The sequence below is a fragment of the Thermobia domestica genome, chromosome 1 (genome assembly GCF_964235325.1).
Source record: "Thermobia domestica chromosome 1, izTheDome1.hap1.1, whole genome shotgun sequence".
Classification (NCBI taxonomy): Eukaryota; Metazoa; Arthropoda; class Insecta; order Zygentoma; family Lepismatidae; genus Thermobia; species Thermobia domestica.
The window spans coordinates 73,639,552-73,666,694 of NC_137454.1; the positions used below are offsets into that span (position 1 = coordinate 73,639,552).

Consider the following 27,143-nt stretch of genomic DNA (forward strand, 5'->3'; position numbering starts at 1 on the left):
AAGTTCCCATATCCCTTGATAAATACTAATGTAAATTTCCCCGTTACCCCAGAATCAGAGAAACATGTTGGATGCGGCACTGCCCATTATGCCCTCGCTGTACGCTAATATTTTACGGACGTCTTTCCTGGGCGTTGGATTGGTCGTGGTATTCCGGATATGCCCGCACCACTTGCCTGGCCACCACGAAGACCAGACCTCACCACCTGTGATAATATGCTATGGGGGCTCATAAAGGGCATCGTTGCACAAAACCGTTACGATACCACTGCCGAACTGATAGAAGCTGTGAAACAAGCTTTCACTTAAGTTACACCTGCAATGCTTCGCAAAATTTCGCACAGAACCTGGCTAAGTATTATCTTTTACCATGAGAATGACGGTCAATAGACAGATCCTTTGGACTTTTCTATCTCAATAAAACTTCACCAAAGCATTGTTGTTCATGCCATTCAGTTCTTTCTGTATAGTTATTTACATACGTTTACTGGTTAATGTTACTTATTTTCAAGAGTAACGGGACTTTGTGGCCACCCTGTATATAGAGTTTTAATTTATTCATTTTCTTTTGTTTTCAACAAAGATGACACTAAGCAATTAATACTGAATTCAGATTTCTGTAGCGTATTTCGGTTACTTGTCTCCAAACTGAGGTACATACACTTACCATTAAGTACTGTCGCCAAACCACTATAAGCTGACCCTTCGCACTCAGCACAATGGGTACTACTACTGCCCCTTCACGCTTTAATCATGGCTCCTTCAATGTCTGCATTCTTGGATTGAATAATGTTTCGTTGAGTGGTCTGTAGGAGAACCTCATACAACATCAATCTATTATTATTTTTTTTTTTTAATTTTGAGAATACTTAAAGGGGAAGGGATTTTCTGTCACTACGGTCTGAACACAGATTATCGGAAGTTATCTGTTCTGGAAACTTACACTAAAGATACACCCATCATCTTCATCTGTATATTTTGTATTTGGCAGAGAGACGTTCATTTAAGAGCATAGTGTTCATTCCGTTATTGTTTCAAGTTTAGCACCCTTTACAGCAACGAAACTATATGAGACGTGGACCTTCAGTTTAAGGTGGAATCTACATCACCGTAATGAATTTAACGCTCTCGGATGACAATAGAATAGAGACCTGCACGGGCGGGCCGGAATTTTTAGCCAGGGCCCGGCCCGGCCCGTGAATTTATAATGTGAGGCCCGACCCGAGTCCGAAATATGTTTTAGCATTTAGGCCTGAGCTCGCATGATAATCAAATGAGCCCGAAGTAAGTCCGAATTACACAAACTTAATAATAAACGCAAAATTGTATTTCTATTTACAGCAATTAGAGGTTTAATTTAGCAGTTGTGCTTTAAAAGTTAACCAGAAAGAACGGCCCAATAAATATCGTTGTACGGTATATTTACAAAGTTAGGCCCGATAAGGCCCGAAAAATATGAAGGTATATTTAAAAATTTACGGTCCGAGCCCAACCCGGGCCCAAAATTATAAATGCTTTGTAGGCCCGAGTCCGGCCCGAGCCCCTGCAGACCTCTACAATAGAACCCGAAATCCTGGCACTAAAAGCACTCGCACTAGTAGTCTATGGACCACGAAAAAGTATGATGGCAGTCTGGAAACGGTAGCTTTTCAAGATGGCGCCCGAGTCGATTTATAAAACTTACAATATCTCGGATCCTAATTATCGAATTTTGACGCTCTTTTTTCAAAACGATAACTCATTTGCAACAAATATTGTTTTCATCATTTTTGCCATATCTTTGACGATACGTCAGGAAAATAAAAAATGAATTTCGAAACACTTTAAGTTTCTTTTAGTCTATACTAATCGTGACAACAAAAGATTTTATGTAAAAATACTTTGGGCAAAATAAAAGAGAAATTAATTAGCTTTCCTTTGATGTATTGGTAAACATTCTAACAATAATACAGCCACATATCAAGATTTGAATGTTCAAAGTTCCGCGGCGTTCAGAAAACTCAACATCTTGAACAGCTACCGTTCCCAGACGGACATAAAAGTTTTTCGTGGTCCTCAGGTATCGATACCATTGTGATTTAAAGGAAGTCTGGTAAACCCAAACTATACTCACATTACCTATACTGGCCCACAGACTATAGCCACTAGACCAGCATTGAAGGTTAGTACTTATATCGAAAACGTTTTAAAATACACAGTAAAAAACTTGTATTACCTTATACATGTAAACATATACCCAACATGCACTATTTTCTCTCCCTTAGAATGTGATGCGTGGATTTTTTTTTTTTTTGTTTATTTTATGTATATACAAAACAATTAGATAAGTGTTGCTGCTTTTTTTAAAATTAGGTATTGCTCTGTACTACTCATTATTAGGATTAAAATATTTCTTTTTTTCTTCTTTGATTGCAGACGTGAAATTACTGCTCTTCAAGCAGAGAACTACAGTTTGGAACGACAATTATTCAGTTACCAGAAAAGCATAGCGTATGCTCATTCTAGAGGTACTTATTCAGATGAACTCGCAACGCCCGATGGGTACTCCAGCAACCACAGGGAAGAAGATGACCAATACTACGAAAGAGCGTACTCACTAGGGGACAGAAGCCTCTCAACAGACACGGAGTATGCCTGAGGAAAGCTACCCGAAGGACGTCGAAAAGTATGGGACTTCTTGACCAGTTTGTCCGACTTAACAGCGCTAGTCTGTTCTTTTGGATCATCGATATCCACTGAGTCCTCACCAAGTCAGACTTCTGCACAAAAAAATGAGAGAAAACTGCTCGGCGCTATGAAGAAGACAGATAAATCGATGAAACCGCCTCAAAAAGTGCTTTTTCACGAACCACTGCCTCTCAGCAAGGAAATACAACGTTGATCTCTGTGTAACTTAGGTGTCTTTTTTTTTTCTTGTATAGTACGAGAAAAGGGAGAGAGAGAGAGAGAGAGAGAGAGAGAGAGAGTCTTTCAAAAAGAGAAGTGAAAACAAAAGAAAAAATCAGTATGATCAGAAATAGAAATAGAAATACAAACAGAATTTAGTAAAGCAGTTTCCAAATGATACAGAATTTGTCAGTTGCAGATTTGACCTCACAAACATTTAACAATTACCAATAAATAAGAAACGATGATTTTGGTTGGTCTTTAATAAAAAGTACTTCATAACCATTAGGTAACAAACTGTCAAGGTTATAACGACTCGAAACTAGATATATATGTTAAGATAGCTATAAAACATCAAGAAGGCTGATGAAAAAGTTTGAGCACATATTAATGTTATTTTCAATTTATTTTATAATTTTGCAAATATAAAATAAGAAATCAGTTTATTATTACAGCAAGACCGTTCACAAATCTTCGACTATTTATAAACTCTTATGCGTAACATAAAAATACTATAAATAACATCTCAAATCTTGATTTATCAAATACATAAATACATCGTATGGAGCGTACGTGGAAGAATATTCAAATTTGATTCATAAATCAGAGATGTATATGTTTATCAACTCCTATGATCGCCGGGGTGCACTTAGGAATTTGTCATTTGCTTGATATATTTTGAAAATACAGCTTTTATTCATATTATTTTTATCTATGGTCAGTTCTACTTTCTAAAATGCAAGGTGTATATTGTTTTATAAATTAATCCCTTGCGTTCCAGTGGCATCCATGTGGATGTCATAAAAATACTCGCTTGCAAAATACCAGTGTCATCTATGGAGATGGCATGAAAATATATCCTTTATTAAGTGTCATATTAATCCTAGAGATGATGAATTTTTTTAGTGGATGCAAGGCGCAAGTTAGTTATACTATTTCTCCTTAGGTGACAGCACTTTACTGACAGAGGAAAAAATGTTCTGTCTCAGTGGATGACAGGTCTAAGGAAGCATTCAATTACGACGCCCATGTGTTTGTTTTGACGATAAACTATATTTTGAGATCATATTTTGAGATCAGAAAAAAGAAAAAAGAAAAACTTTGTCTGATTTCCGGTCAGTGTTGTCAACTTGAAATACCATAAAATCCCTTCAGAACAGCAAAATTTCCCTTTTTCATTCCAAATGATCCACAATGCATTTTTTTTTAAATAAATCAGCAATGTGAATGCTCTCCTCGTGCGTGCACAATAACTATGCCCTATATATCGGTCTAGACACTCTTTTAACAGTAAATGAAACCGATATTACAACACACACATAGGAAAATGACACCTGGAACGCAAAGGATTAATGATCAGGGGGAACAATAACTTATTTTTGTTTCCGTTTTCAACAGACAAATTTCCAGTATTTTATTTATTATAAATTGCATCAACTGATTATAATATTCACTTTTCTTTCCTTCCATAAAACAGTCAAATAGTTGTATTCAAACAACACATTGAGCTTAAATTTATGTTCTGATTTCTTTTACAAAGTACAGAATCAAGTAGTATTGCAACCGATTATCCATGAGCAGGGGCGGATCCAGGACCGACTTCTGGGGGGGAGCGGTGGGTTGTCATACTGCTACTTTTAAGGGCTCCAAACTTTGGGATGGGTTTTATTTATATATATAAAATAAGAAAGTTCCCCCTCCTGGGGGGGCGATCGCCCCGATCGCCCCCCTCTGGATCCGCCCCTGTCCATGAGAAAACACACTTCAAAAGAGTATATCACAAAGTTACAATAAGATTTTGTTAACAAAATTAGAATGTTATTTCGAAAAAAAAAATCCTTTTTAAAAATATTCACAACTAAAATAGTTGATCAATCACATGCATTCTTTAAAAAAAATATATATTGTACAGATTCAAGATAAGACTACTGAAATGTTGTTTCGGTTATCATATTTAATTACATTGATTACACGAATAGATATACTATAGTATACGAGGTATGTTCGAAAGATAGCGAACATTTGCTGTTCTTGCTTTATTGTTCATTATACAAACTTTCAGCTACTATATCTTTCAAAGTACTCTCCTCTACTGTTTACGCACCGTTGGCATTGTTTCTTCTAATTTTGGAACGCCTACTGGTAAAAACTGAGTATGACATCCTTTCGAAGTAATTTTAAATTTGAAAAGTAGAAATAAGATCTGTCAGGGCCAAGTCCGGAGAATAAGATGCGTAGGGCACACCAGAAGTGCGATTTTTTGCTAGATAATTTACAAGCTTTTCACTCAGGATTTGATAGCAAGGTTCTACATTTATACCAACGTCTTCAGCACCCTCACAAACAATTAAATTACAATTTTCACTAAATTCAGCGCACATAATCTCAGCATGTTGTCCTCTGAGGCGTGGAAGGTCGTCCAGTTCCTGGACCTTCGGCAACCGAACATCTTCCCTCCTCCATAAAACGCTTAAATCAATCAATCATAGCACTGCATTCGCCTCATACAGGCATCCTTCCATTCTTGGTTAAGCATTTGGAATATTCTTGTGAAAGTTCTTTTGAAATTTCACCTAGACGCGCTGTTCTCCAACTCCTTCATTGTTATTTTTTCACTAATCCGACGAGCAGCTTGTGCACGACGTCACTGAATGTGTTATTACTCAACAATCAAGCATAGATCGGAATCCAATAAAAAGGGATCTTTTACCAAGATATGCCTCTATGTATGCACGATAGCCATAGCACGCCACCTACAGCAGTAGGTTCGCTATTTAAGAAGTTCAGTCTTTTTTTGAACATACCTCGTAATATATATATTAATAATCGTAATATATTAATAATCAAGGTATTACACATAATTCATCCTTCATAATCAGCTTAGAAAATAACACAAGATTCGCAAAGGAAAAGCTAAAAATAAAAAAAACAGAGAACACGAAGAAAAAATAACGGAAGTTACATTAGCGAAAGAAATTATTGACATTCGGCATAAGGAAATATCTATATGTTTCATTATGTTCAAGTTTGTGTTCGTGTGCACTATAGCAACTAATGGGAAAAAATAAACCGAACATAATCAATTCTCAATATAAAAGTAGATTCAATGTTACAGAATTCAAGTATTAAATTCTTGTATATTACTATGGGGATCAGTTCTATTCTAACATGGATGGGAGGATGGTTTTAAAACTTCTTTCATGAAACTTAAAATGTTATTACATACTGCATATCATCTTCTGTTTAATCTATAACATAATGATTATCTTCTCAATGCATTTTATTGTTTAGTAATTGTAAATTTGCTCATGGGACATAGAAGAGAAGAATAAGTAACAGATTATGTGGTAATATATCTAAACCAACTTAATGATTTTATTAGATTTATACAGAATAAGGGTGTAACAGAAGTCCCTTGCCATAAGCCAACTTTGTCTTTAAGAAAAACTTTAAAGAGAGCAAAATAGGTATAAATAATACGAGTTTTCAATCTAAAGTGTTCGAATTTTTCAAATCTGAGTAGCAGTTTTGGCTCTACACTGGCAGTCGCCCTAATGGTAATTGAAAAAGCAACGTTCCCAGTCATAGTGTTACAATACAAGCATGATTAGTTCATGCAATAATTGAACGGAAAGCAAGCAAACATTATGTTGTAGGGGAGAAACAAGAAGCCTATAAATATCGGTTGCACTCATTAGCATCGTGAGATGCAGGGACGGGCGGGGATAGGGGGATGAAATTCGTAATAAGTTGAAAATTGGTTCGGAAAGAAGTATCCATGATGTGAAAAACAATACATATATTGCTAAACCCTTACAGCGGGTATTACTACCTTTTTACTGGAATGTTGCCAAGCAAGAAATAATGTACTGACATCCAAAGTACGTATTTCTGTAACTATCATCTTTCAATCATAAAAGGCCCTATATTCTTCTTATTAGCGATCCTTACAGGACGCTATTGTTATTCTCCTGTCTGTCACACCTCCGTTATCTGATACTTGCTGTATCGCGGTTTTCAACACCCCACTCCGCATCGAAAAATAATATATCAGTCACAATTTAGACCGCTGATCCTAACAGGTTACTTTCAATCAAGGGTCAAAAATGTCATTTGTTAATTTTGCCTGAGTTCGCATCCGATACAAACTCAAATTATTAGCTTATCATATATTTACCATTGTTACACACTCAAAAATCAAAATTATACAACATAATTTTTACTTGCTTTCCGTTCAATCTTTGCGTGAACTAATGTTTCTATTGTAACACTATGATTGGCAACATTGCTTTTTCAATTACCACTGGAGCGACCTCTAGTGGGTTTAGTGGTGCTCTGATTTGAAAAATCCAACAATTAGGTTGTAAATGTATCATTTCCAGCAACTTTGCTCTGGAATTTCATTTTTAATTACATGCACTCATAAGAAAGTTGGCCTACGGCAAGAGACTCTTGTTACACCCTGTATATTCCTGTTACACAAATTATTCCCTAATATTTTTTTATTTCTCATTGCTAAATAGAAATAACCTTAACTATGATATAAACTTATTTCTTCAATATATATATAAATATAATTAACATTTTAGAATAATCATAAACTCATTACTTTGTAAATTTAAATGCTTATTTTCTATCATAGTCCTCGTTTATTATCATAATTTTACAATTTTAAATTAAATGGATTCTTAACTTCCTTTTTATCCCAGGTTCATCTCTTAAAAATATTTTTTATCTCAATATATATGGTTCATATTGAAATAATTTGGATTACGTTAAAATATGAACTATTGTCCTGATATTTTTCGTAATTAGATCTGTCTAACAATTACATTTTCGCAATTAAACTAGTTTTAAAATTTGTGTAGTTTAAATATTTTGCAAGTAGTGTGCCACTATTTCGATTATTAATATAGTAGCATCATCTTTATCTTAATATAACCTTTTTTATATTAAGTCTGTTATTGGAAACAACTTTTCTCACTTTCAAGATGCTTGAAAATATTATATTAGTTTCTTTGAGTATTAGATCTATTTGAAGTTAACTTCCACAATTAAACAAAATATTACGCCTAGTAATAAATATAAATGAATCCAAAAAATTAACATAAATTTGTGAATCTGTAAACGAATTGTAACATCATTTATCCATTTATCAGTAAACCTCGAATTGAATTTTAAAATTGTTCATACCATTAACATTTCTACAAGAGTGGTTTGAATATTTGCCATAATTCAATTTAATACGTGAGTGTCGATAGTTCACTATATTGTCTAAAAGCAAAACAAAAAAACTAAGATATTTTCCATCAATATCATCAGTACTTTGTTATTTATTTTATTTTCGTATTTCAATTAAGATATATACGTACTATACTGTCAAGTAAGTCCCTACTTTTAACTATATGTACCCTATTATATGTATTAAACTTTTAATATACTATATCTAGTGCATAAAATATAGTAAAATTGGTAAAGATGGAAATAGGCAGACGTTCAGACGTATTTTTCACGCTGAAGTGTTAAATTTTATGTGATTTCTTTGCGTAAATTAAGTTTTTGAAATGAGTTGATACAGTTTCCTCTTTTATCTCTCAGATAATTATTTTGTATTAGCCATACACTATTGTCACGTTTCCAATAAGTCTAAATGATAGTGCTTGTTCTATTAAGAGGAAGATTGGTGGCAAATATCTCATTCCAAATGTAGATTACAACATGATAGTTAAAAACAGTATGTAATGAAAATATTATATATATAATTGATGAGATTCAGCGGAAGTAACTTGTGATAATAAGAATGAAGAATAAGGAGAAAGAACAATAAGTAAATAATAATTAATGTTTGTATTAAACTAGAAAATAATTTAATATTGTATAGTTCAATAACCTATAACAAAAATGTCCATAAAACACCTCAATCTTTATTAGAAAGATTTGTTGAAAATGTAATTTTGTCTCTACAAATTAGAAGATAAAATTTTGTAAAGTTCTGACCCCAATAACCCCACTCTCGGATACTGTCTTGTATTGATATAAAATTCTGAAGTTAATGGAAAGTATTTACTAATCACATACTGCTCCAGTATAACAATTAATTCTAATCTAATAATTCATCTAAATTATTCAAAATTTCATTAGAAAATTAGGATTAACACACAATTAGAGGAACATTTATATTTTTTTTACAACTTCTTGAAAAAGACAGAATAAGCTATTATTCTTTCTACATACGATTGTAATTGAGTTACAATGAATACAATGTTCAGTTAGCTTTCAGTTATAAACAATAAATTTCCTTTTATATAACAGTTTCATACACTTGATAGTGTGCCAACAATATCACAAGTTTACCATTATATTTAAGATTAAGATATAATGAACATTTTTTATTTTTATATTTTTATTGTTAGCGTATTAATCATACATAGGTACAGCCTGTTCTGCTTAAGTATTTACCACGAACAAATCAACTCAAATAGATATGGGTTGGATTCAATGGCAATCATGGACGAACAATCTCGAAATCTGGATTGATGGATAATCACCAATCCTTAAGACTGACATTTTACAATCCTGAATAAGTAAACTACGTATTTTACGCCTAGATTGGTTATGAAGACTGTAGGAATAAAATATAGCGGAATGAAGAAAGAGTAACATACTTTTGTTTGATTTGGCTTTGTATTACATGTTAAAATGCGTTCTTGATGTTCTTCAAACATTTTGGAAGAAGATGTAATACAGGACAAAAATACAAATTATGCGTATGCCAGTTAAAATGTATAAGAAGTATATTTGGGTACAAGTTATTTTTCGAATTAACAATTTTCGCCCTCTCAAGCTTCCTTTTATTATTGTACATAGTATTTCAACATACAAAATAGTTATCGAATACTGGGAGAACCATAAGGATAGTGACCTATGTATACTAACTTTCTTACGTGGTTATTTTTTGGAACAATTAACCACCGGAGACATAACAGCAGCAAAGCCATTTTATTATAAATAAATGAGAATAATTACTTCTTCAAATGTTAAATTTCAATAAATAAAAATGTATATGGTAACCAAATACGAACTACAGAATTTTAAAGTATTTAAGTTTTCATGAGATTGTTTGACCTCATTAACCTAAACTACGTATTTCAAGATTGGCATTCAGCAATCTTGAAAAATATCTTTGAATCTTTAATCAGACTGAATTAATCTACTAAATAATAATTTGGAACGTATTCTGCCATTCAGTATATTCGTGTGAAAATTGATTTGGTTTAAACACAAACTTAGAGAAACTTATGCTAACTAAAAACTTTTTCCAATTATGTATAAATTAGCAGTACCTTTGAACTTCTTCTAAGGGAAAATACAAATATTAATACGTATTTTATGTTTTAACATCGTAAAAAACACCATCTTGTACTCGAATCATCAGGTTTAACAAAATGTCATGTTTGTTTAATGTTTGTAATTGTTCTAATATTACATACAACAAACCGTAAAATACTCATACAAAATAGGAAAAGAAGTAGTAATACAAGATCATTATTCAATAAACATTTGAAGTTTCATAGTTCTGAAGTTTTCTTATTTAAACAAAATGGCATTGCTGTTATAGCAATTACGATGCGTTATTATGGTAGTGACCAAATTCTGCCATTAGCCTGTATGTAGCTCTTGCTCTAAAACGAATCGTGCAGAGGTCTTTATCTTTATAGCTTCTCCAGTACTTAATCTTAATTAATCGTACCCTTTGTACTATCACGTTCTAATTCCGCCTTCTTGGGACCAACTAATATCTACACACTTAAGTTTATGGCCCACATCTATGATTATAGCATCAGCATACTTCTATTCAAACTTGCATCACTTCGTTTATGCATGGTGTGTGATTTGAGCTCTTGAATATGACGTGTGAATGTAAGTATACAAATAATGTGGATATATGTTTATATTATTGTCATATACTCCTGCCTTTCTCTGCACAATGCTTTTTAAAAAACGAATGTATACAATTATATATATACAAATATATATATATAGTTTTCTATGAGTACATTTTCAAACCATATTCGCTCTATCCTCGTAAATAATCGAACACGGTATGCTGAATCAACATATCGTTGTTCTATTTAATATTTCCTGAAAAAAGGCTGTCAATTCTTGCCAAAGCATTTCATAAATGTACAAATAATAAATTTTGTGTCAAATATCTACAGCATTTAAATGATTCTTTCTAACATACTCCCCTCTTTAAATACTTCCGATTCGTTTTCTTTCCTTTTTCTATTACAGTACGAATGTAAACTTTATATTATAGTATTAATATTAGACTATTTCAAGTTATATTTCACAAGAATATATGGTGGTGTAACTTTGACACAAAATTTATAATATTCACACTAAACTTAGATTAGTAAAATTTCAGCTTTAAAAGTTTTCTTAATTTTAACTTATCTTGTTTTACTCTGAAAAACATATCTTGTTTACTTATACGTATATGTTCTTCGATTGCTTCCTTCAAGCTTAACAACTTGTTAAATATTAATAGAAAAGGAGCAGCTTCATAATATGTATTTCAATGTTGCAGCTGACTTGAAATAGATCGTTATCCAGAATGTCAAATGTATAGAAAATTAAAAAATGTTTCAATCTTCTACTCTTTAGTGTCTGTGAACTTCTAGAAAGATAAAATAAAGATAATTTGCGTCCAAGAATGAAATCGGTACAAATTTTCCAATTGAATTGGTTTGCTACTGAAATACGTATTGTGAAGTAGCTCTATACATAGTTTAACGTAAACTATTAGTTGTTACATAAAGACAATACATATTTATATGCATATGAACATTATTGTTTTATGTAGACGAATTAGAGAAAATATGTTTTATCAAATAAATATAATTACGATTATTTGTCTTCGTTCTTAAGAAAAACAAAGAGGGAACAGGATATTGTAATATGTCCAAAAACGTAACAATAATAACAATTCATATTATTATAATGTGGTGACTGTTGTTATTAATATTCATATGTATAGAAAAAGTAGGTATCTCTTTTAGAAACTTAGTCATTCTTGATTTCTTTCTTATTGGTGATAACTTAAGAAAATATTGAAACTATATTATTCTCCTAATACGTCAATTCAAAACAAAATCGTTAGTGTTTTTGCAGTCTTTAGGAATAATACATTTTTCTGATAGTTCATAGATTAAATATTGTTTAAAGATAAAATAATCCTGTATTCAGCGATAGGGATTATTAATCGTTTCATTTGGACGTAAAATTAGAAAGCTTTAAGACAAAGTAATGTTTTCCTCAAAAGAATTTTCTCTCGAAATGAAAAAGTACTATTATTATTTATTTGTTACTATCATTGCACTTGCAAAGCATAGATGTTAATGTTAACATAGCTGCCAGTTATCTGCGCTATTTGTTACTATATAAAATTAAAACAAATATTAATATTTTTTACCTTGGACTGAAGATTATGAATATCAACAAATGCTGAAAATTATTGATAAATTATGTTTTCTTATTGTTATTATTAGAGTTTATTCTCTTATTTTATTATTTTACAATTAAATATGATTTTATGTACCGTAAACAGTATTTATAATTTAGAAAACATGTAATATTTCGTATAAATTTAATAATATAAGTTTACATGTTACTTATAAAATAAATATGTATTTCTAGAATGATAAGAAACGATATATGCAATGGCACAATAGATTGTGGAAGATGAAGAGAATTAAAGATAACTCAGGATTTGTCACTTTTGTTGTCTGTTAAAACTCAAAATTTATTTGTAAATAAAGGATCAAATAACAGGAGTTAATTAATGTTGAAATGATGGATATTTATATAAAATAATTGTCTTGCATAGATTTTTAATAAGTTATTGATGTGTTTTTATACTAATAATTTAAGTATTGTGAGAAATACAAGATTTTAAAATCTATTGAACACAAAGTGCAGCTTCTGTCATTGTAAATACACCCTTCAGGCATTATTGACTATATTAATTTTTCTATTTCTATAACAGTGTTATAATAAGTGTGGAAAATTTAAAAGTCTTACAAATAAGTGTTGCTATGAGAGTTAAATTTTTGTTCAACAATACATCAGGTGCTAAAATTGCGCACTTTATTCTAAGCAATGATCCAATTATTTCATATTTCTTTTAACAAAATGGGAAATACTTCTGTTTCTATTTTTGCAGACATGTTAAAGTAAGAAGCTAGTGTTATGTAGAATGCATGTAAGTTTATAGTTTTATTGGTAAAAGCAAGAAATTAATAAAAATAATTTTGCTAAACAAACTTCCAAAACAATGTAATTTCAAAATTACAGTTTTATCAGTGCTTTAAAGGTATGGGTTAATTGAATGTTTAAAACACACTTTTACATGATACATAGCAGTTCTTCCAAACCAGTAGTTTAATAATTATCCTGAAGATAGTTATTTATTTATTTGCGTATATGATGTATCTGTTTGTAGTGCTTATTCAATGACATTTCACATTCTCTTCATCTGAATCGGTATAGTCTTCAGAAGAGCTGCATTTCAAACCGAGTTATATAGACTGTAAGTGAGGTATATTAGATATTACAATTTTATACAGCTTCTTTCGCTCAATACATTAGTCGATTTAAAATCATTCTGAATATTGTAGGTTTGTCATCTTAACTGATACAACTGCATTACATTTGAGATTTTAATTTTTGTTGCATAGTCACATACAAAACAAATATATATTACAATTGCCGGATAAAAGGCTTTTCACCGATTTTACTTCTAAAACCGACGCGCAAAAATTATATTAAAAGCGTATAATAAATAGTTATCTTTTTTTTAGAAATCAATAAATAAGGTAATCGATTTTGTCAGTCTTTATAAAATCATGTATATTGGGTGAAAATTTGCAAGCATTTTATGTACCTGTGCATCATTGGTATTTTTTACAATCTTTTATTCTCTCAGAGTTCTTTTTTTACAATAGCTTTAGAGTAGTAGGTCAGGTTAATAATAATTGGAGTACTTTTTGTTATGGAATATTTATGTAAGAAAACAACCTTAATGTCAATATTGGGGAGACATGTTTGTTCACTTGCAAAGTGCTCACCCCTTATTACAAAGTTCCAGGAACGATTCCTGAATATATAAACTTGAAGCTGTCAACATCTTGTCGGTAATTTTTTTTCGGGGTTTGTTTTTTTCTCCTAATTCCTTCATTCCATTAATTTATTATTCACATATAGAAGCTATAACTCTGGTTCGGTAGGTAAAACTAAAAATTTCATTTATATATTTATTAAAATTAAAGATTTTACAATTAGCAATGTGTATCGTTGTTAAGAGTAACTGTGTCACTGTTAAATAACAAAAGGTGCAGTCTGCTAGTTAACAGTGATTTTTACTAATGCAATAAATACATAAATAATCTATTTCAGCAGAATAAAAAATATCAATTATTATTGGCAATAAGCTGCAAATATGTTAGTGCCATAAAAATTTCGTTTTTACTCATAAACTACGCATGGCGATTTATCCTCAAACGTGTCAGATTGTATACCTCGATGTCAACTATCAATTGCCTAGTTAACACACTATCATATGAATTGAATTTAACTCACTCAAACTAGGGGTAAAAATGGATCTTAAAAGGTAGGGGAACGCATGACGTCAAAGCGTCCCCTTTGTCTATCTTTGGCTATTGTATTTTTTTAGTAAGTGGAGAGACGCCATATCATTATACGTTTTCGGAATTGGGGGAATGGCGTTCTCCCGCATTCCCCCTCACTTTTACCTCTGCTCAAACCAGTTTTAAGCCCGACACCTCATATCTTTGACTCCTTGTTATGCGCAGGCGACTTACAATAACATGTCGTAGCATTTAAGTAATTCGATGAGTTCCTCCCCTTTGCACTTGGTGTGTAGAAATTTTAATTATAGTAGTAAGTTTTTAATCTATTTTCTTTATAAGACATTGTGAAGCCCCGAGAAAAATATGTTTTTTTGTAGTACGGTGTGGCAGTCAAGGTGTTATACACAATTGAAGTTTAGAAGTTAATCATAATTTTGGTCTATATTCATTAGCCGAGCTGTCATGGAGCTCCCTCGAGGCGCCTTTGGCGTGGGAGACCCGGGTTCGATTCCAGGCGGGAGCTCATGTAGTTCGGATTCCACGTTAATCAGTAGGTCCACGTCTCATATAGCCTCGCTGCTGAACTGGATACTAAACTAAAATCAACTCAACCCGAGCTGTCATGTTTCAAACGTCATTACAGAAAGCTTGATGAAGATAAGTATATATTTCAGTATCAATTTCATCTCAGTAGATGAGGGGTTTTCGTAGACCATCGTTTCTGAGGCTTTTAAAAAGGCAGTTTTTCTAGATAACTGCGCAAGAAGGGTTACACTATATAATTTTATTCAACTCTGTAAGATTTGTTAATTAGTGTATGTCTCACAGTTGGATATTTCGTCCGTTGTATGCTAATAACATTGTAAAATTTGTTTATTTATTAGTTCGATGCAGTGACGACACCAGCTTTAATTTCTTGGGGAGTGGTAAGAGGAAGGGCTAAGACATTTTTGGAAGGTAGTTATTTTTTATATACCTTAAATATAAGCTTTCGAAATGTGTGTGTGGAGAAGAATGGAGAAAATTAGGTATGTCGAACGGGAAACGAATGAGAGGGTGTTAGAAATGGTGTGTGAGAGAGAACAGTTTTAGATATTGTTAAGAAGAGGAAGAGAAAGTGGTTGGGACATTGGCTAAGAAGGAACTGTATCATGAGTGACGTTTTAGAGTGTATGGTGGAAGGAAAGAGAAGGAAGGGGCGAAGAAGACTAATTAATGAATTATATCAAAACAGAAAAATCGTACATGAAAACGAAGATGTTAGCGAAGACCGTGGAACATGGAAGCTTCTCAGTTGCAGCAATTGACCTGCCAAATGGCAGAACTATAACGCAATATTTTTCTGGGAAAACGCACCATGCCACCGGGACCCCCCTCCCTTCTTGTCCCTCCCTCTAGCGTAGTCACTGATTCAATGTAAGCACGAAATAGATAAAGATGAAAGAAAGAAAGAAAAGGGAAAGAAAGGAAAAAGCACAGAACATAGAGAAACAAAGAGATATCCGTATCCCTTAATATTCGTGTGAAATTGATTGCATAATGGTAACAAGAGAATGTTATATTACGTCTTCCTACATAATAGTTTCCATTTGTCTGTACAGATGGCATTGTTTAATCAACGTATTAACAATGTTGCCTTGTGTCATGTATTAACACAAAGATGATTTGATGGAGGTGCTTCGACTATGATGGATTGCCTGAGATTACCGCCATATTCATTTGAGTAATAGATTGTCCACATACTAATTTGAAGGACATGTACTATGAACTTTGTTTTCCTAAACGAAAGCGAAACAAAGTATATACTTCTATAGGAACAAAGTTACAATTTGTATAGCTCTAGTATAATTAAGAAATTTATACCCAGAATACGTACTTGAAATACTGAATTGTTACTTTGGGTTAAAAATGTTAAATATGTCAAAACATTCCTCAGGACCCTCCCATTTCATTTCGGAAAGGGTCCAAATTCAACATGAGGATAAATTATATTTAAGTTCGTAAAATCAATCCTAAAAAATAAACTACAGAAAAGTCGGGATTTTGGGGGTTTCACATCCCCAGGGATGCACTCCTAAATTATCCTGAAGACTTGAAATATTAAAAATCTTAAAATTCGCAGTTAAACATGTTAAAACATCCCCAGGCTCATGATACATACCCAAGGGCGCCGATTTCTCTGTAACTTTGGAAGGGTCCATTTAGATGCGTGTTTGGCTGCAGAAGGCATATATGAGGATTTTAAGACAAATTAAATTAAAATTATGTCAAATATTGTATATTCATAAATATAATGCGTGGGCCCACATGAGCTTTGGGGGCAACTGGCCCCCCAGGATCGGCGCCTTTGTACACACCCTAAAGCAACATCCACTTACAAACTGTTTCAATGTTTTCTGTTCTTCAATAATCCCTCCCTTCATGTTACATTACAGATTAAAAATAATGTCTTTGTATAGATTATGTACAATTTATTCATTTATTAGTTGGTAAATGCTTTAAATATATAATATTTCGCCTCCCATTTTGATGGCAACACTTTTCGTATTAATACTTCCTCTTCTCCTCCAGAAATGTCACTTTTAGAAAAACAAAATTGCCAGCAAAAGGTACTATTAAGGAATGTGTACTGTGATTTTAAATAGGTTCTGTGGTCTGTTTGTCTAAACGTTCAACCTGAAGCTAGGTTCTAACTCACCTAATTTAGCCAACTGGAGTATGAAGCTAGTCGAACGTGGCATGAGATCAAGGGTAAAAGTGGATCTGAAAAGGTAGCGGTACGCTCCTACGCATGACGTCACGCCTCCCCTATGCCTATCTTTGCCCATTGTAATTTTTAGGAAGTTGAGGGAGGATATATCTTTTTTCTGGAAGTGGAGGAACGACGTCCTACCTCTTCCTCCTCACTTTTATCCCTGCATGAGGTGGAGAGTTTTCCCCCTTGATTTGAAAAGGCAGGCATTACACAAAAATTTATTTGGAGAAGGTTCCTAAAGTTTGTAAAATCATTCCTAAGATTAGACTAACTTTACAGAAAAGTCGGGATTTTGGGAGGTCCGGACCCGCAGGACTCACTCCTGCGTACGTTCCTGTAACAGAATATGTTGAAAACCATGCCTGGTTATGCCAGTTCGTACTTATAGTAGTTTAGATAAGAAGCTGCCTCCCACGTTTTGACGCTTATGCATGTGAATACGCAGAAAATATAGTTAGTTATCTGAGAAAGTGTTTACATCTCCAACTTTGAACTAGGAATTATTCGTATCTGAAATAAGAATTTAAAAGATAAAATAGAAGAGTACTTTGAATTCGTTTAATTTACATCCTAATTTTTTGATCATACCCATTCGTTTATATATTTCAACAAGTTTAGTTTTAAATTGTACGCGTGCGATATTCGAACGGCAAAACACAACTCTCTAACTGGTCAGGTACGCGGTATGGTTTATATAACAAAACCATATAAAAAATTTCTTTTCCGTGAAAATGTCATTATTTCAATTCATGTTACAGCTTGAATGGCAGATGACTATTGACAAAAGAGAAGTCAGGAAAAAAAAAAAAACATGTTACTTTCCCGTAGCATGATGATTGTCAACAGTGAAAATCTCGCTTGTAACATTGCTGTCAGAGTTTTGTATGGTAAATGACCCAGTTTAGCTTTTGAATAGACCTTCATTTCAAAGCATTTCATTATTAAACTCTGGGAAAGATATACAGCGAATGCACTGTTAGCGCTTGGTGGTTTAATTTATGACTCTGGTCTCCACACAAACTGTTTATCAAACTAAGCATCTATAGTGCATGTGTGTGTTTGTAAATTGAGGCGACAATATATTAGCGTTGGAATTAACCAATAATCTTTTATTGTCGTGTAATTTAATAAGATTTTTCTCCCCCCTTTTTTTTTTTAAAAAAAACGAATTGTTTGGCTTAAATCTCATTTACGTACATTGTCACTCGATGTATTTGTGGTAAATTTATTTCGCATATTTAACAACTTCAGGAATGGTTGCTATTTGAAATTTCTGCATAAATGAATGAGTAATCTGGTATTTTTTTTTTTTTTGTCCCAAGTGTGTTGACAAATATCGGCTATTAATCTAACTGTCCCAATTCACAAGTCACAGAATTATTTATTTCAAATCAATTCAAATTATTGTTAAAGCCAAAAAATAAATAAATAAATAAAAAGTACCTTCCCTAGCTGGGTCTCCTTGTAATTATCCTCCGAACCGAATTGACCAGCTTGAATAAATATTTTTTTTCTTGAAGTAGGGAAAATGTTATTTTGGTGTAACTTAGCAAAAATCCGTATTCACATTTGTCTGCTTATTCCAAAATTATTGGTATAAGAAAATACAAATAAAGAAAAACCATTTTTGATTTCAATTATCATAACATACCTGAATCGGGACTTGACTTTAACTGGGAAAATATTCTCTTTAACTTTTTGTTTTATCAAAGCCCAATCAGTGGTACCAGGTTGACTTTTAGAAACATGCAAACTTCAGAGAGAGATACTTTTAAATATTCATAGCACAGGCTCTAATTCGTCTGGACACACGAAATAAGAAGGGGAATACGCAGAATAGAACAAGGCTTCAGGAAATGTTTATTACATATTTGATATATTTCTGGAGACGCCAAAAATTGTGAACGAATTTCGTTGTTTACAAATATTGTCAGGCATATAGCAGTATTGTCAGAAGCGTAGCATTTACATGAAATTTCTTGCATGCGAAAGAAATTTCAAGATAATAAATAAATTCGTCATCATCATCATTATTATAGATAATTTGCTATTATAGGCAGATTTCTTGCCGCAACTGAGAATCTTCCATGCTCTACGGTCTTCAGCTAACCTCTTATTCTTCACATACGATTTCTCCGTCTTGATAGCGTCCACCAATTGCAGCCTTCTTCGTCCCCTCCCTCTCTTTCCTGCTACCATACCTCCTAGTGAATATCGGAGCAAATTACTTCATGTAGTGACTTTTCTGGCGTTTCCATTTTCATTTCCAAATCACAACAATCGCTTCTGCAATTGTAATGAAACTAGAAATTGATTAGAAATGGAGTCTATTGAATTTTACTGTCCTTATATTCTGGCAATCCTATAAAGTCACGCTGAAAACCGTTCATATCTCCTATCCATCCTCTCACCCTATAACACCACGTAAAGAGAACAACAGCAATAACTCTCCAAGATATACGCAGTTACTTATCAGATACGTAGTGCTCTTAGTGTTTGAGTTATGTTTACTGGTCTCTACAGAACATCTCTGTTTACTTAGTAATTACAGAACATCTCTTCACACCATAAACAGGGCCGTACAGGGAGGAAACGAAACATTAATTTCTATCCTCCGAATCTTCTGGTATCAATTTCATCGGACAATGACGAAGCATTCATTTTCTTCCTGGCAACGGCCCTGACCAAAATCCATCTCAAATGTTCACAATAATCAGTAATAACAAACAAACTTACTTTTGCTGCTTTTATATTATGGAAATCTAAAAAAGTAATGCAGAAAACCATATCTTTCCTTCCAACAACCTTTTCCCTATAACACTACGTAAACAGAACAGCAGTGAGTCACAATACAAAGCAAATAACAATAACTCGTCGAACTCGTAATACCTCCTTTCAGTGGCGTATTCAGAATTTCATCAAGCGGAAAGGTTCAACCACTCAATCTCACATCCGTTCAGGACATGCGAGAGAGACATATGTGATAGAATAGTACTAAATATGCTCAACGTAATAGGGAAGTTTTAGGTGCAAAGCTCAAAGGATTTAGGAGATACAGTCACTACAACATCACATGGAGGTACTTTATTATAGTCACAATACATAGTCCAAAACATAAGAAAGAAGTCTTATACCTATTATTTCCTCTAAACTAGTTTGTGTTTCCAGCGTATTTAAGTGATGGAACACAAGAGAAAGTTGTTTGTTTTGCAAATCCAGAGGCTGAATCATACCACTACATCCACCAGATATCAGCCGTTTGATCAATGCAAAGCCTTCTGGCACACACTGTGAAGTGGTTTTGTTATTGCACAGAAAAGTTACCAATTACTACAATCAATATGCAGTTCAGAAAAGAGTGCATTCATCGCAAAAATACTCTGCTCACAGTGAACACACCTGACAAACGCAATCAAGTCGCACTTGAAACATTTGTCTTTCACAATTCCGTCAAAGCCAAGGATGTTATAAAATAGAGGATCTGCCCATACAACAAAATCGTGAAGCCATACGTCACAGCTTCGCCACACCTACTGTGCCCACTCCGCGCCACTAAGATCGCAATGTTTCGAGCCAACAATCATGGTGGAAACGAGAGTAGCCAATCACACGTGCTGGCTTAGATGATGCTCGGTTGTTTTCTTAGCTTCACTGAGTTCACATGATGAAGATACGTATGGGCAGATCCTCTATTTTATAACATCCTTGGTCAAATGAGTAATCATAAGGAACGACCCAACTTTCAGGCTCCTCACTCAAGTATCCAGCCCAATGAAAAGTGAATCGAATCATGTTGCAAAAACGAGGAGCACTGAACTGCTAAACTGTGAACGACTGAAGTTGTATGAACCTGTCACGATGCTAAATATTGACGTCAGTTCCTGTTATTGCTGTATCAGTGATGAAACGAACAAAGGCTTTGTATGGACGGGAGAAGTGAACATCCAGAGGCTGAATCATACCACTACATCCACCAGATATCAGCCGTTTGATCAATGCAAAGCCTTCTGGCACACACTGTGACGAAAAACTGTTGTCTTTGTTTGCAGACCATGAATCAGGTAACAAGAGGACTTTCTTCCTATCACCAGGAGTGCTTTTCCACATGACGTCCGAATAGAAAGTCTTAAGATCCTGCTTGTTCATGTTCGCTGTTTTATCAACAAATGAGATTAAGATTATTGTTAGCCGGATCGACTGGTTTTACTGCAGGGAACCTACCGTTTGGTTCAACCACCAGAACGTACATGAGATGCAGAGTTTCTCCGTCGATAGACACAACCGGTATTATTACATAGGAATGAGGTATTGCACTCACATATCCCACTGTTGTTCTGATTTTCACTAAACCTTTCTCCCTCAACGTCCGGTACGAATGCAATTCCTTCTTGAAACGACTTTGATTCGCATTGAAGACATGGCAGCTGGAATATCATCAGTGATCATAAGATCACGTACAGAAATATACTATAACATGTACTTCCATGTGACGTTCTAGTGGCTGTATTTCCTAAACCCTTTGAGCTTTATACCTAAAACTTCCCTGACATACTGAGAACACTAAGTACTACTCTATCACATATGTCTTGGGCAACAGCTCCACTCACCCAAACGTGTTTTACTTGTGAGAAGCTTCCATCCTCGATAGTCTTCAACTAACATCTTCGTCTTCACGTACGATTTTTCTGATTTGATATCGTCCATTAATTCTGTAGTCTCCTTCGACCCCTCCCTTTCTTTCCTGCCACCATAACCTCTAGCACGTCCCACATGATACAGTTTCTTCTTAGCTAATGTCCCAACCAGTTTCTCTTTCTCTTCTTAATAATATCTAAAATTGTTCTTTTCTCGCTCACCATTTCTAACACCTTCTCATTCGTTTTCCGCTCGACCTAGCTAATTCTCTCCATTCTTCTCCACACCCACACTTCGAAAACTCCCAGTCGTTTTTCATCATTTTTGCGTAATGTTCATGTTTCTGATCCATACAACACAACAGTCTACACGAAGCACTTTATGTCTTTTTCTCAACTCTTTATTGAAGGTTCCACAAAATAGTATTTTCTTCCTCCTAAATGCTTATTTCACCATTCCTATCCTTGGTTTTATTCCACCATGGCTTTTGTCTTTCTAACATTTATTTTCATCCCTTATTCTTTACACCTCAAGTTATCTTACATAGTCAACCAATATTTCTTTGCTACTGTGCAGGTTGCATACAAGCTTGGGATTTATATATCTTAAACGGAATATGATTGATCACCGTTAACGTCACCGTTACTCGTGGGGATATTAACGGATTGACTATTAACGAACTCGACTGAGACAATCGCTCGATTCTAATGGGAGTTAATGGCCGGTAAATATATTGTGCAAAAACAAACGTATAGACCTATAAAAAACTTTTTAAAAGACCAATAAAGAAGAAAAACGCCGAAAAATCCAAAAAAGGACAAATAAAATCCACTACTTTCTGGCATACAATGACCCAAAATAAACATATATTATGTTACGCCTCGTCTTCGGGCACTCGTAAAAACGAGGACTTTTCCTCAACTTCCAGGTCCTACTAATAACGTTTGTCTGTCATATTACTTGAATGAATTAGACAGGAGAACTAAGTTTATAAATATAAATACATTTCTTTTTGAAGCTTTTACTACTCTTTTTTATGTATATATCTACTCAGCAACCTATAACTACAAAACTATGCATATCCGACCACAAGTCTATATCAACTTTTTTTCTTATTTTGATGTACGGAATATGAAATATGACAAATTTTTGTAACGCCCTGTATTTTTTTGAAAAGATACTTTGTTTACCTTTTAGTACGATTTATTTTATTTTGTTTTTTTATAGACTCCTTTTTAAAAATATTTAATTTTTATTTATTTTTTTCAAATGTATTGGTGAAAAATCATGATTTTTTTTTTCGAACTTATGAACGTTAACTCCTGTGTACTACTATTAGATCATCCCGCTTTACTCAAAAGTAAAGCTGATCTGGTTGCATACGAAAACACTAACATTGAACCTTTAAAATCAAACAAGAAGAGATCTAAATTTAAAATATAGCAATTTATAAAAGTAATAGCATTAATAATATTTTGTATTGTATTGCCCACATGTCGCTGAGTAAAATTTTATCATTTTGTGACCTAGGGAAATTGATTAAATTAAAGTTTGCAAAATTTGTAGACATTGCTCGTCTATTGTAAGTTAAATAAAAACGTGTAAAACTGTTGAAAACTCTATAGGAGAAATTTAGTACTTATTGCTTATTTGCAATGACACTTGAAAAAATACGAAATAAAGCGAAGATATTTAAATTAAGCTCTTTAAGAGGCCTAATCACTGCGAAATTAAAATACCGCTAATTTTACAGTAAGTATGTGATATCTTCAAATAGATAAAAGATAATCGTTTCGAAAAGTGGAACAAGACCTCACTACACAACATTATTTTGTATTAGGTACCGTTATTCCATTTGCAGCCATTTAGAAACGCGAAAATAAATGCCGATTTTCAAAATGTCTGGAAATCGAAAGCAGATAAGTAAGTCTTGATAACGGTATCTCATGTAAAATAATATTGTCATGCCAGCTCTTGTTTCACTTTTCGATTATCTTTTATCTATTTGAAGATGTCACATAATGTTGTGACAGATGTAAACAGTAAACACTTTCAAGCAAATGTCAGTGAAATAATTCACATCTGTTCGGTGATAAAACTTATAAAAGTAATGAAATCCAACGCTAGTTTGAAATAAGAATTCTGTGTAAAGAACAGAAAAAGACTTGGAATACATTTTGTTTTGCTGAACGAGTCGGAAAGAGGTTATTTTCCCTATTTTTATAGGACGATCAAGTTCTTCGCACCTGCTCTCAATGTTTAGTAGAAAACAGTTTAACTATATAGGCAATAGCAGGAATAGTTATTATTTCAAAACATAAATTATGTATATAAAACAAGTAATACGTAATATTTATTTTAAAGCTTCATTTATAATTTTAATATGTTTTATTTAAATATTTAAACATTTGAACTTACAATTTAAAAAACGGATGCATTAGTGTATGTTAACTGTGGTCTTGCTACTTACCCACGCGCGCGCTCCCTTGGTACCTAACGTGGTATGGACTCCTACTTATCGATTTTTAGCTTCGGTTTGAATGGGGAACCATCTGTTGGCTGTTAGGAGACAAGGAAAAAAAATTGAAGTTTACCACAAGTCTGCGGATACTAAACTACAAAATAGTTAGATACATACGATAGTTCATGTTATTTACTTTTATGATCCTTATGTCACAGTAATAGTTATTACAAAAAGAAGTAATTATAATGCGATTTTTGTAGTCAACCTATTGAAAAATATATATGATTAATTAATAAACTCTACTAACGACAGTAAACAGAATCACACGGAACTTTTATGAACGAATAGGCTTGCATTTATAATAAGAATTAAGAATTTTCGCCTAGATATTTATGCAACCTGTAACTCTTGAATGTTTCGAGGATTGCATATTAGGGTTACGTTAAACGTACAATTTATGAATGAATGGAATAGGTCACATGGATAGCCACAATTAAAGTCACAGTCAGGCATGAAGATTTTGATGGATAGACTTCATTTAACGAGCTCGGCCGAGATAGTCGCTCCAGCTAACTGTTGTAATTTTTTTTAATCCGCTTTTGTTTAAGTATTATCGTATGGAGAAACATATGTACAGTCAGAAACAATATTAAGTGTAGGTTGAAGGTATGCGAAACGATAGCTCCAACCTATACTTAAGAGGCCTCATCCCGGCGAAATTAAAATACCGCTAATTTTACAGTAATTATGTGATATCTTCAAATAGATAAAATATAATTGAAATTCGGAACAAACGCGCCCTAGACAATATTATTTTGTGTGAGGTACCGTTATCACAAATCACCTAGTGGCTTTCCGTTTTCAGCCGTTTAGAAACGCGAAAATAAATGCCGATTTTCAAAATGGCCAGAAATCGAAAGCAGATAAGTGGGTCGTGATAACGATATCTGATGTAAAATGATATTGTCTAGGGCGCTCCTGTTCCACATTTCGATTATCTTTTATCTATTTGAAGGTATCACATAATTACTGTAAAATTAGCGGTGTTTTAATTTCGCCGGGATGAAGTCTCTTAATATTGTTTCTGACTGTACTAACATTACTCAGAAGCAGGTGGGCACTCAGAACTTTTTGTTGGAAGGAGACCAAGCTTTGCGAGGGGGATCCATTACTACAAGCGACTACGTTTATGTAATATTGAACAGGTATTATTTTGCACCCGAAAAGACGATAAGTAATTGTAAAATACTGCAGTCTATATTTTGCGGGGAAAAATGATAGAACTGGATTGTCTTTATAAGAGAAAGAGTATATGAAAAGTGTAAGATCAAATTTTCATGCTACATCAATCATATCCCTGTTAAACAAGTATATTTTATTGAGAAAATGTACAAATGTATGTTGAGTTAGGAAGTTTTGGTGAATCTGGACCCGGTCGACCCTTCCGTGGGAGTGCCCCTGCACAGAATGCCCATTAGTGTGATCCTAATAACATAATTTCTCTACTGTGCTTAAATTTATGTCTACTAAATGTTATCGTAAAGGAGGAGAATTACTCCGTGATTCCTAAAACATATTAGATTAGTGCAGTAGCTTCGAACTTTGAAACTTAGCTCTCCAAATAGGAATTATAATCTCATTATCTTTAAAACGATTTTAATTGACATATCTACAATCATATGATCTCTAAGTTAGAGAAATTGATTCTGGGTTAGCTTAGCCAGCTATCAGGGTTTATCGTTACTAATGCCCGACGAATGATTAGATATACTAAATAACCTACCTACCTTTGAAAGTAAATTCAAAATATATCTTTCGCCTATTTCAAGTTGGAGCCAAGATAATCAGGGGCGTCCGAAGAAACTTTTCTAGGGGGGACTCAGCTCCATGGTTGAAATATTACGTCTGATATTTCTGGTATTTAATATATATGGTTTCCTATATTATATATACATTTTCGTGAGCAAGGAGGGCCGAGCTCCCCCTGTCCCCCTTCGGGCACCCATGAAGATAAAATAATACTATAGTCAGAGATAAGAAAATAGCCAACATGTGCTCCATCTATCGCAAGTTTTGATTTAAAAATAGGAAAGAAAGAAAGAAAATTTAGAAGCGCATAATTCGATATAACGTTATCAAATGATAATTATAACTTTTTTCACAGTTGTAATATTAAATACTGATCTTGATAGTCTAGTATCGAAAAATAAGAGCAATGGAAGCCAATACGTTCAAACATTTGGCTGGCCATAGCTTTTCGTGGAATATCACTTTCATCTTTGATAACAATGGCACTGATAGAAGGATTATCAAGTTGAACATGTATCATGTTACCACCCAATGTCCTTCGTGCAATAAAGAACCAACGAAAATTAATTTTGGATTCTCATAGTTGATTGGCTTTCTCCATTATGACAGCTTCAGGATAAATTTAACCGTTCTATATTGGATTGAGAAATATATCAGCCCCGTTTTCTCATGGGAACTTAAAGGTGTTACCCCAAGCGAAAAATATTGGGCCAACACAAGGTAATGATTGTATGGTTAACTAATTGCTGAATCGGCAAACCAAACATTCGTCTATATGTGGGTCAGCCTTTCAACACTACGTTCTAAATTAGAAATGCGTAACTTTAGCATAAACAGAGAAAAGTAGTTTCAATATTTGGTAATTGCATTTTGACCTAATTTGTAGGATCTACATAATTTGTATGAGAGAGCTAATATTGGTACAAGTTAGAGGCATTTTACA

The 27,143-nt window shown here is 33.5% G+C and overlaps 1 protein-coding gene and 1 long non-coding RNA gene across 2 annotated transcripts in view; one reads left to right on the top strand and one right to left on the bottom strand.

Moving 5' to 3' along the window:
* LOC145686149 (uncharacterized) overlaps window positions 1-3,086 on the top strand; it is a 621,065-nt gene extending 617,979 nt beyond the window's left edge. Inside the window, exon 5 of the mRNA XM_081759144.1 lies at window positions 2,416-3,086. Coding sequence (XP_081615270.1) covers window positions 2,416-2,638 — 223 coding nt within the window. The 3' untranslated portion in view covers window positions 2,639-3,086. The remainder of the gene's footprint in view (window positions 1-2,415) is intronic.
* The window catches only part of LOC145686155 (uncharacterized), an 84,875-nt gene that overhangs the window by 4,208 nt on the left and 53,524 nt on the right, over window positions 1-27,143 (bottom strand). Inside the window, exon 2 of the long non-coding RNA XR_014131535.1 lies at window positions 24,398-24,486. This is a non-coding gene — a long non-coding RNA (uncharacterized LOC145686155). The remainder of the gene's footprint in view (window positions 1-24,397; window positions 24,487-27,143) is intronic.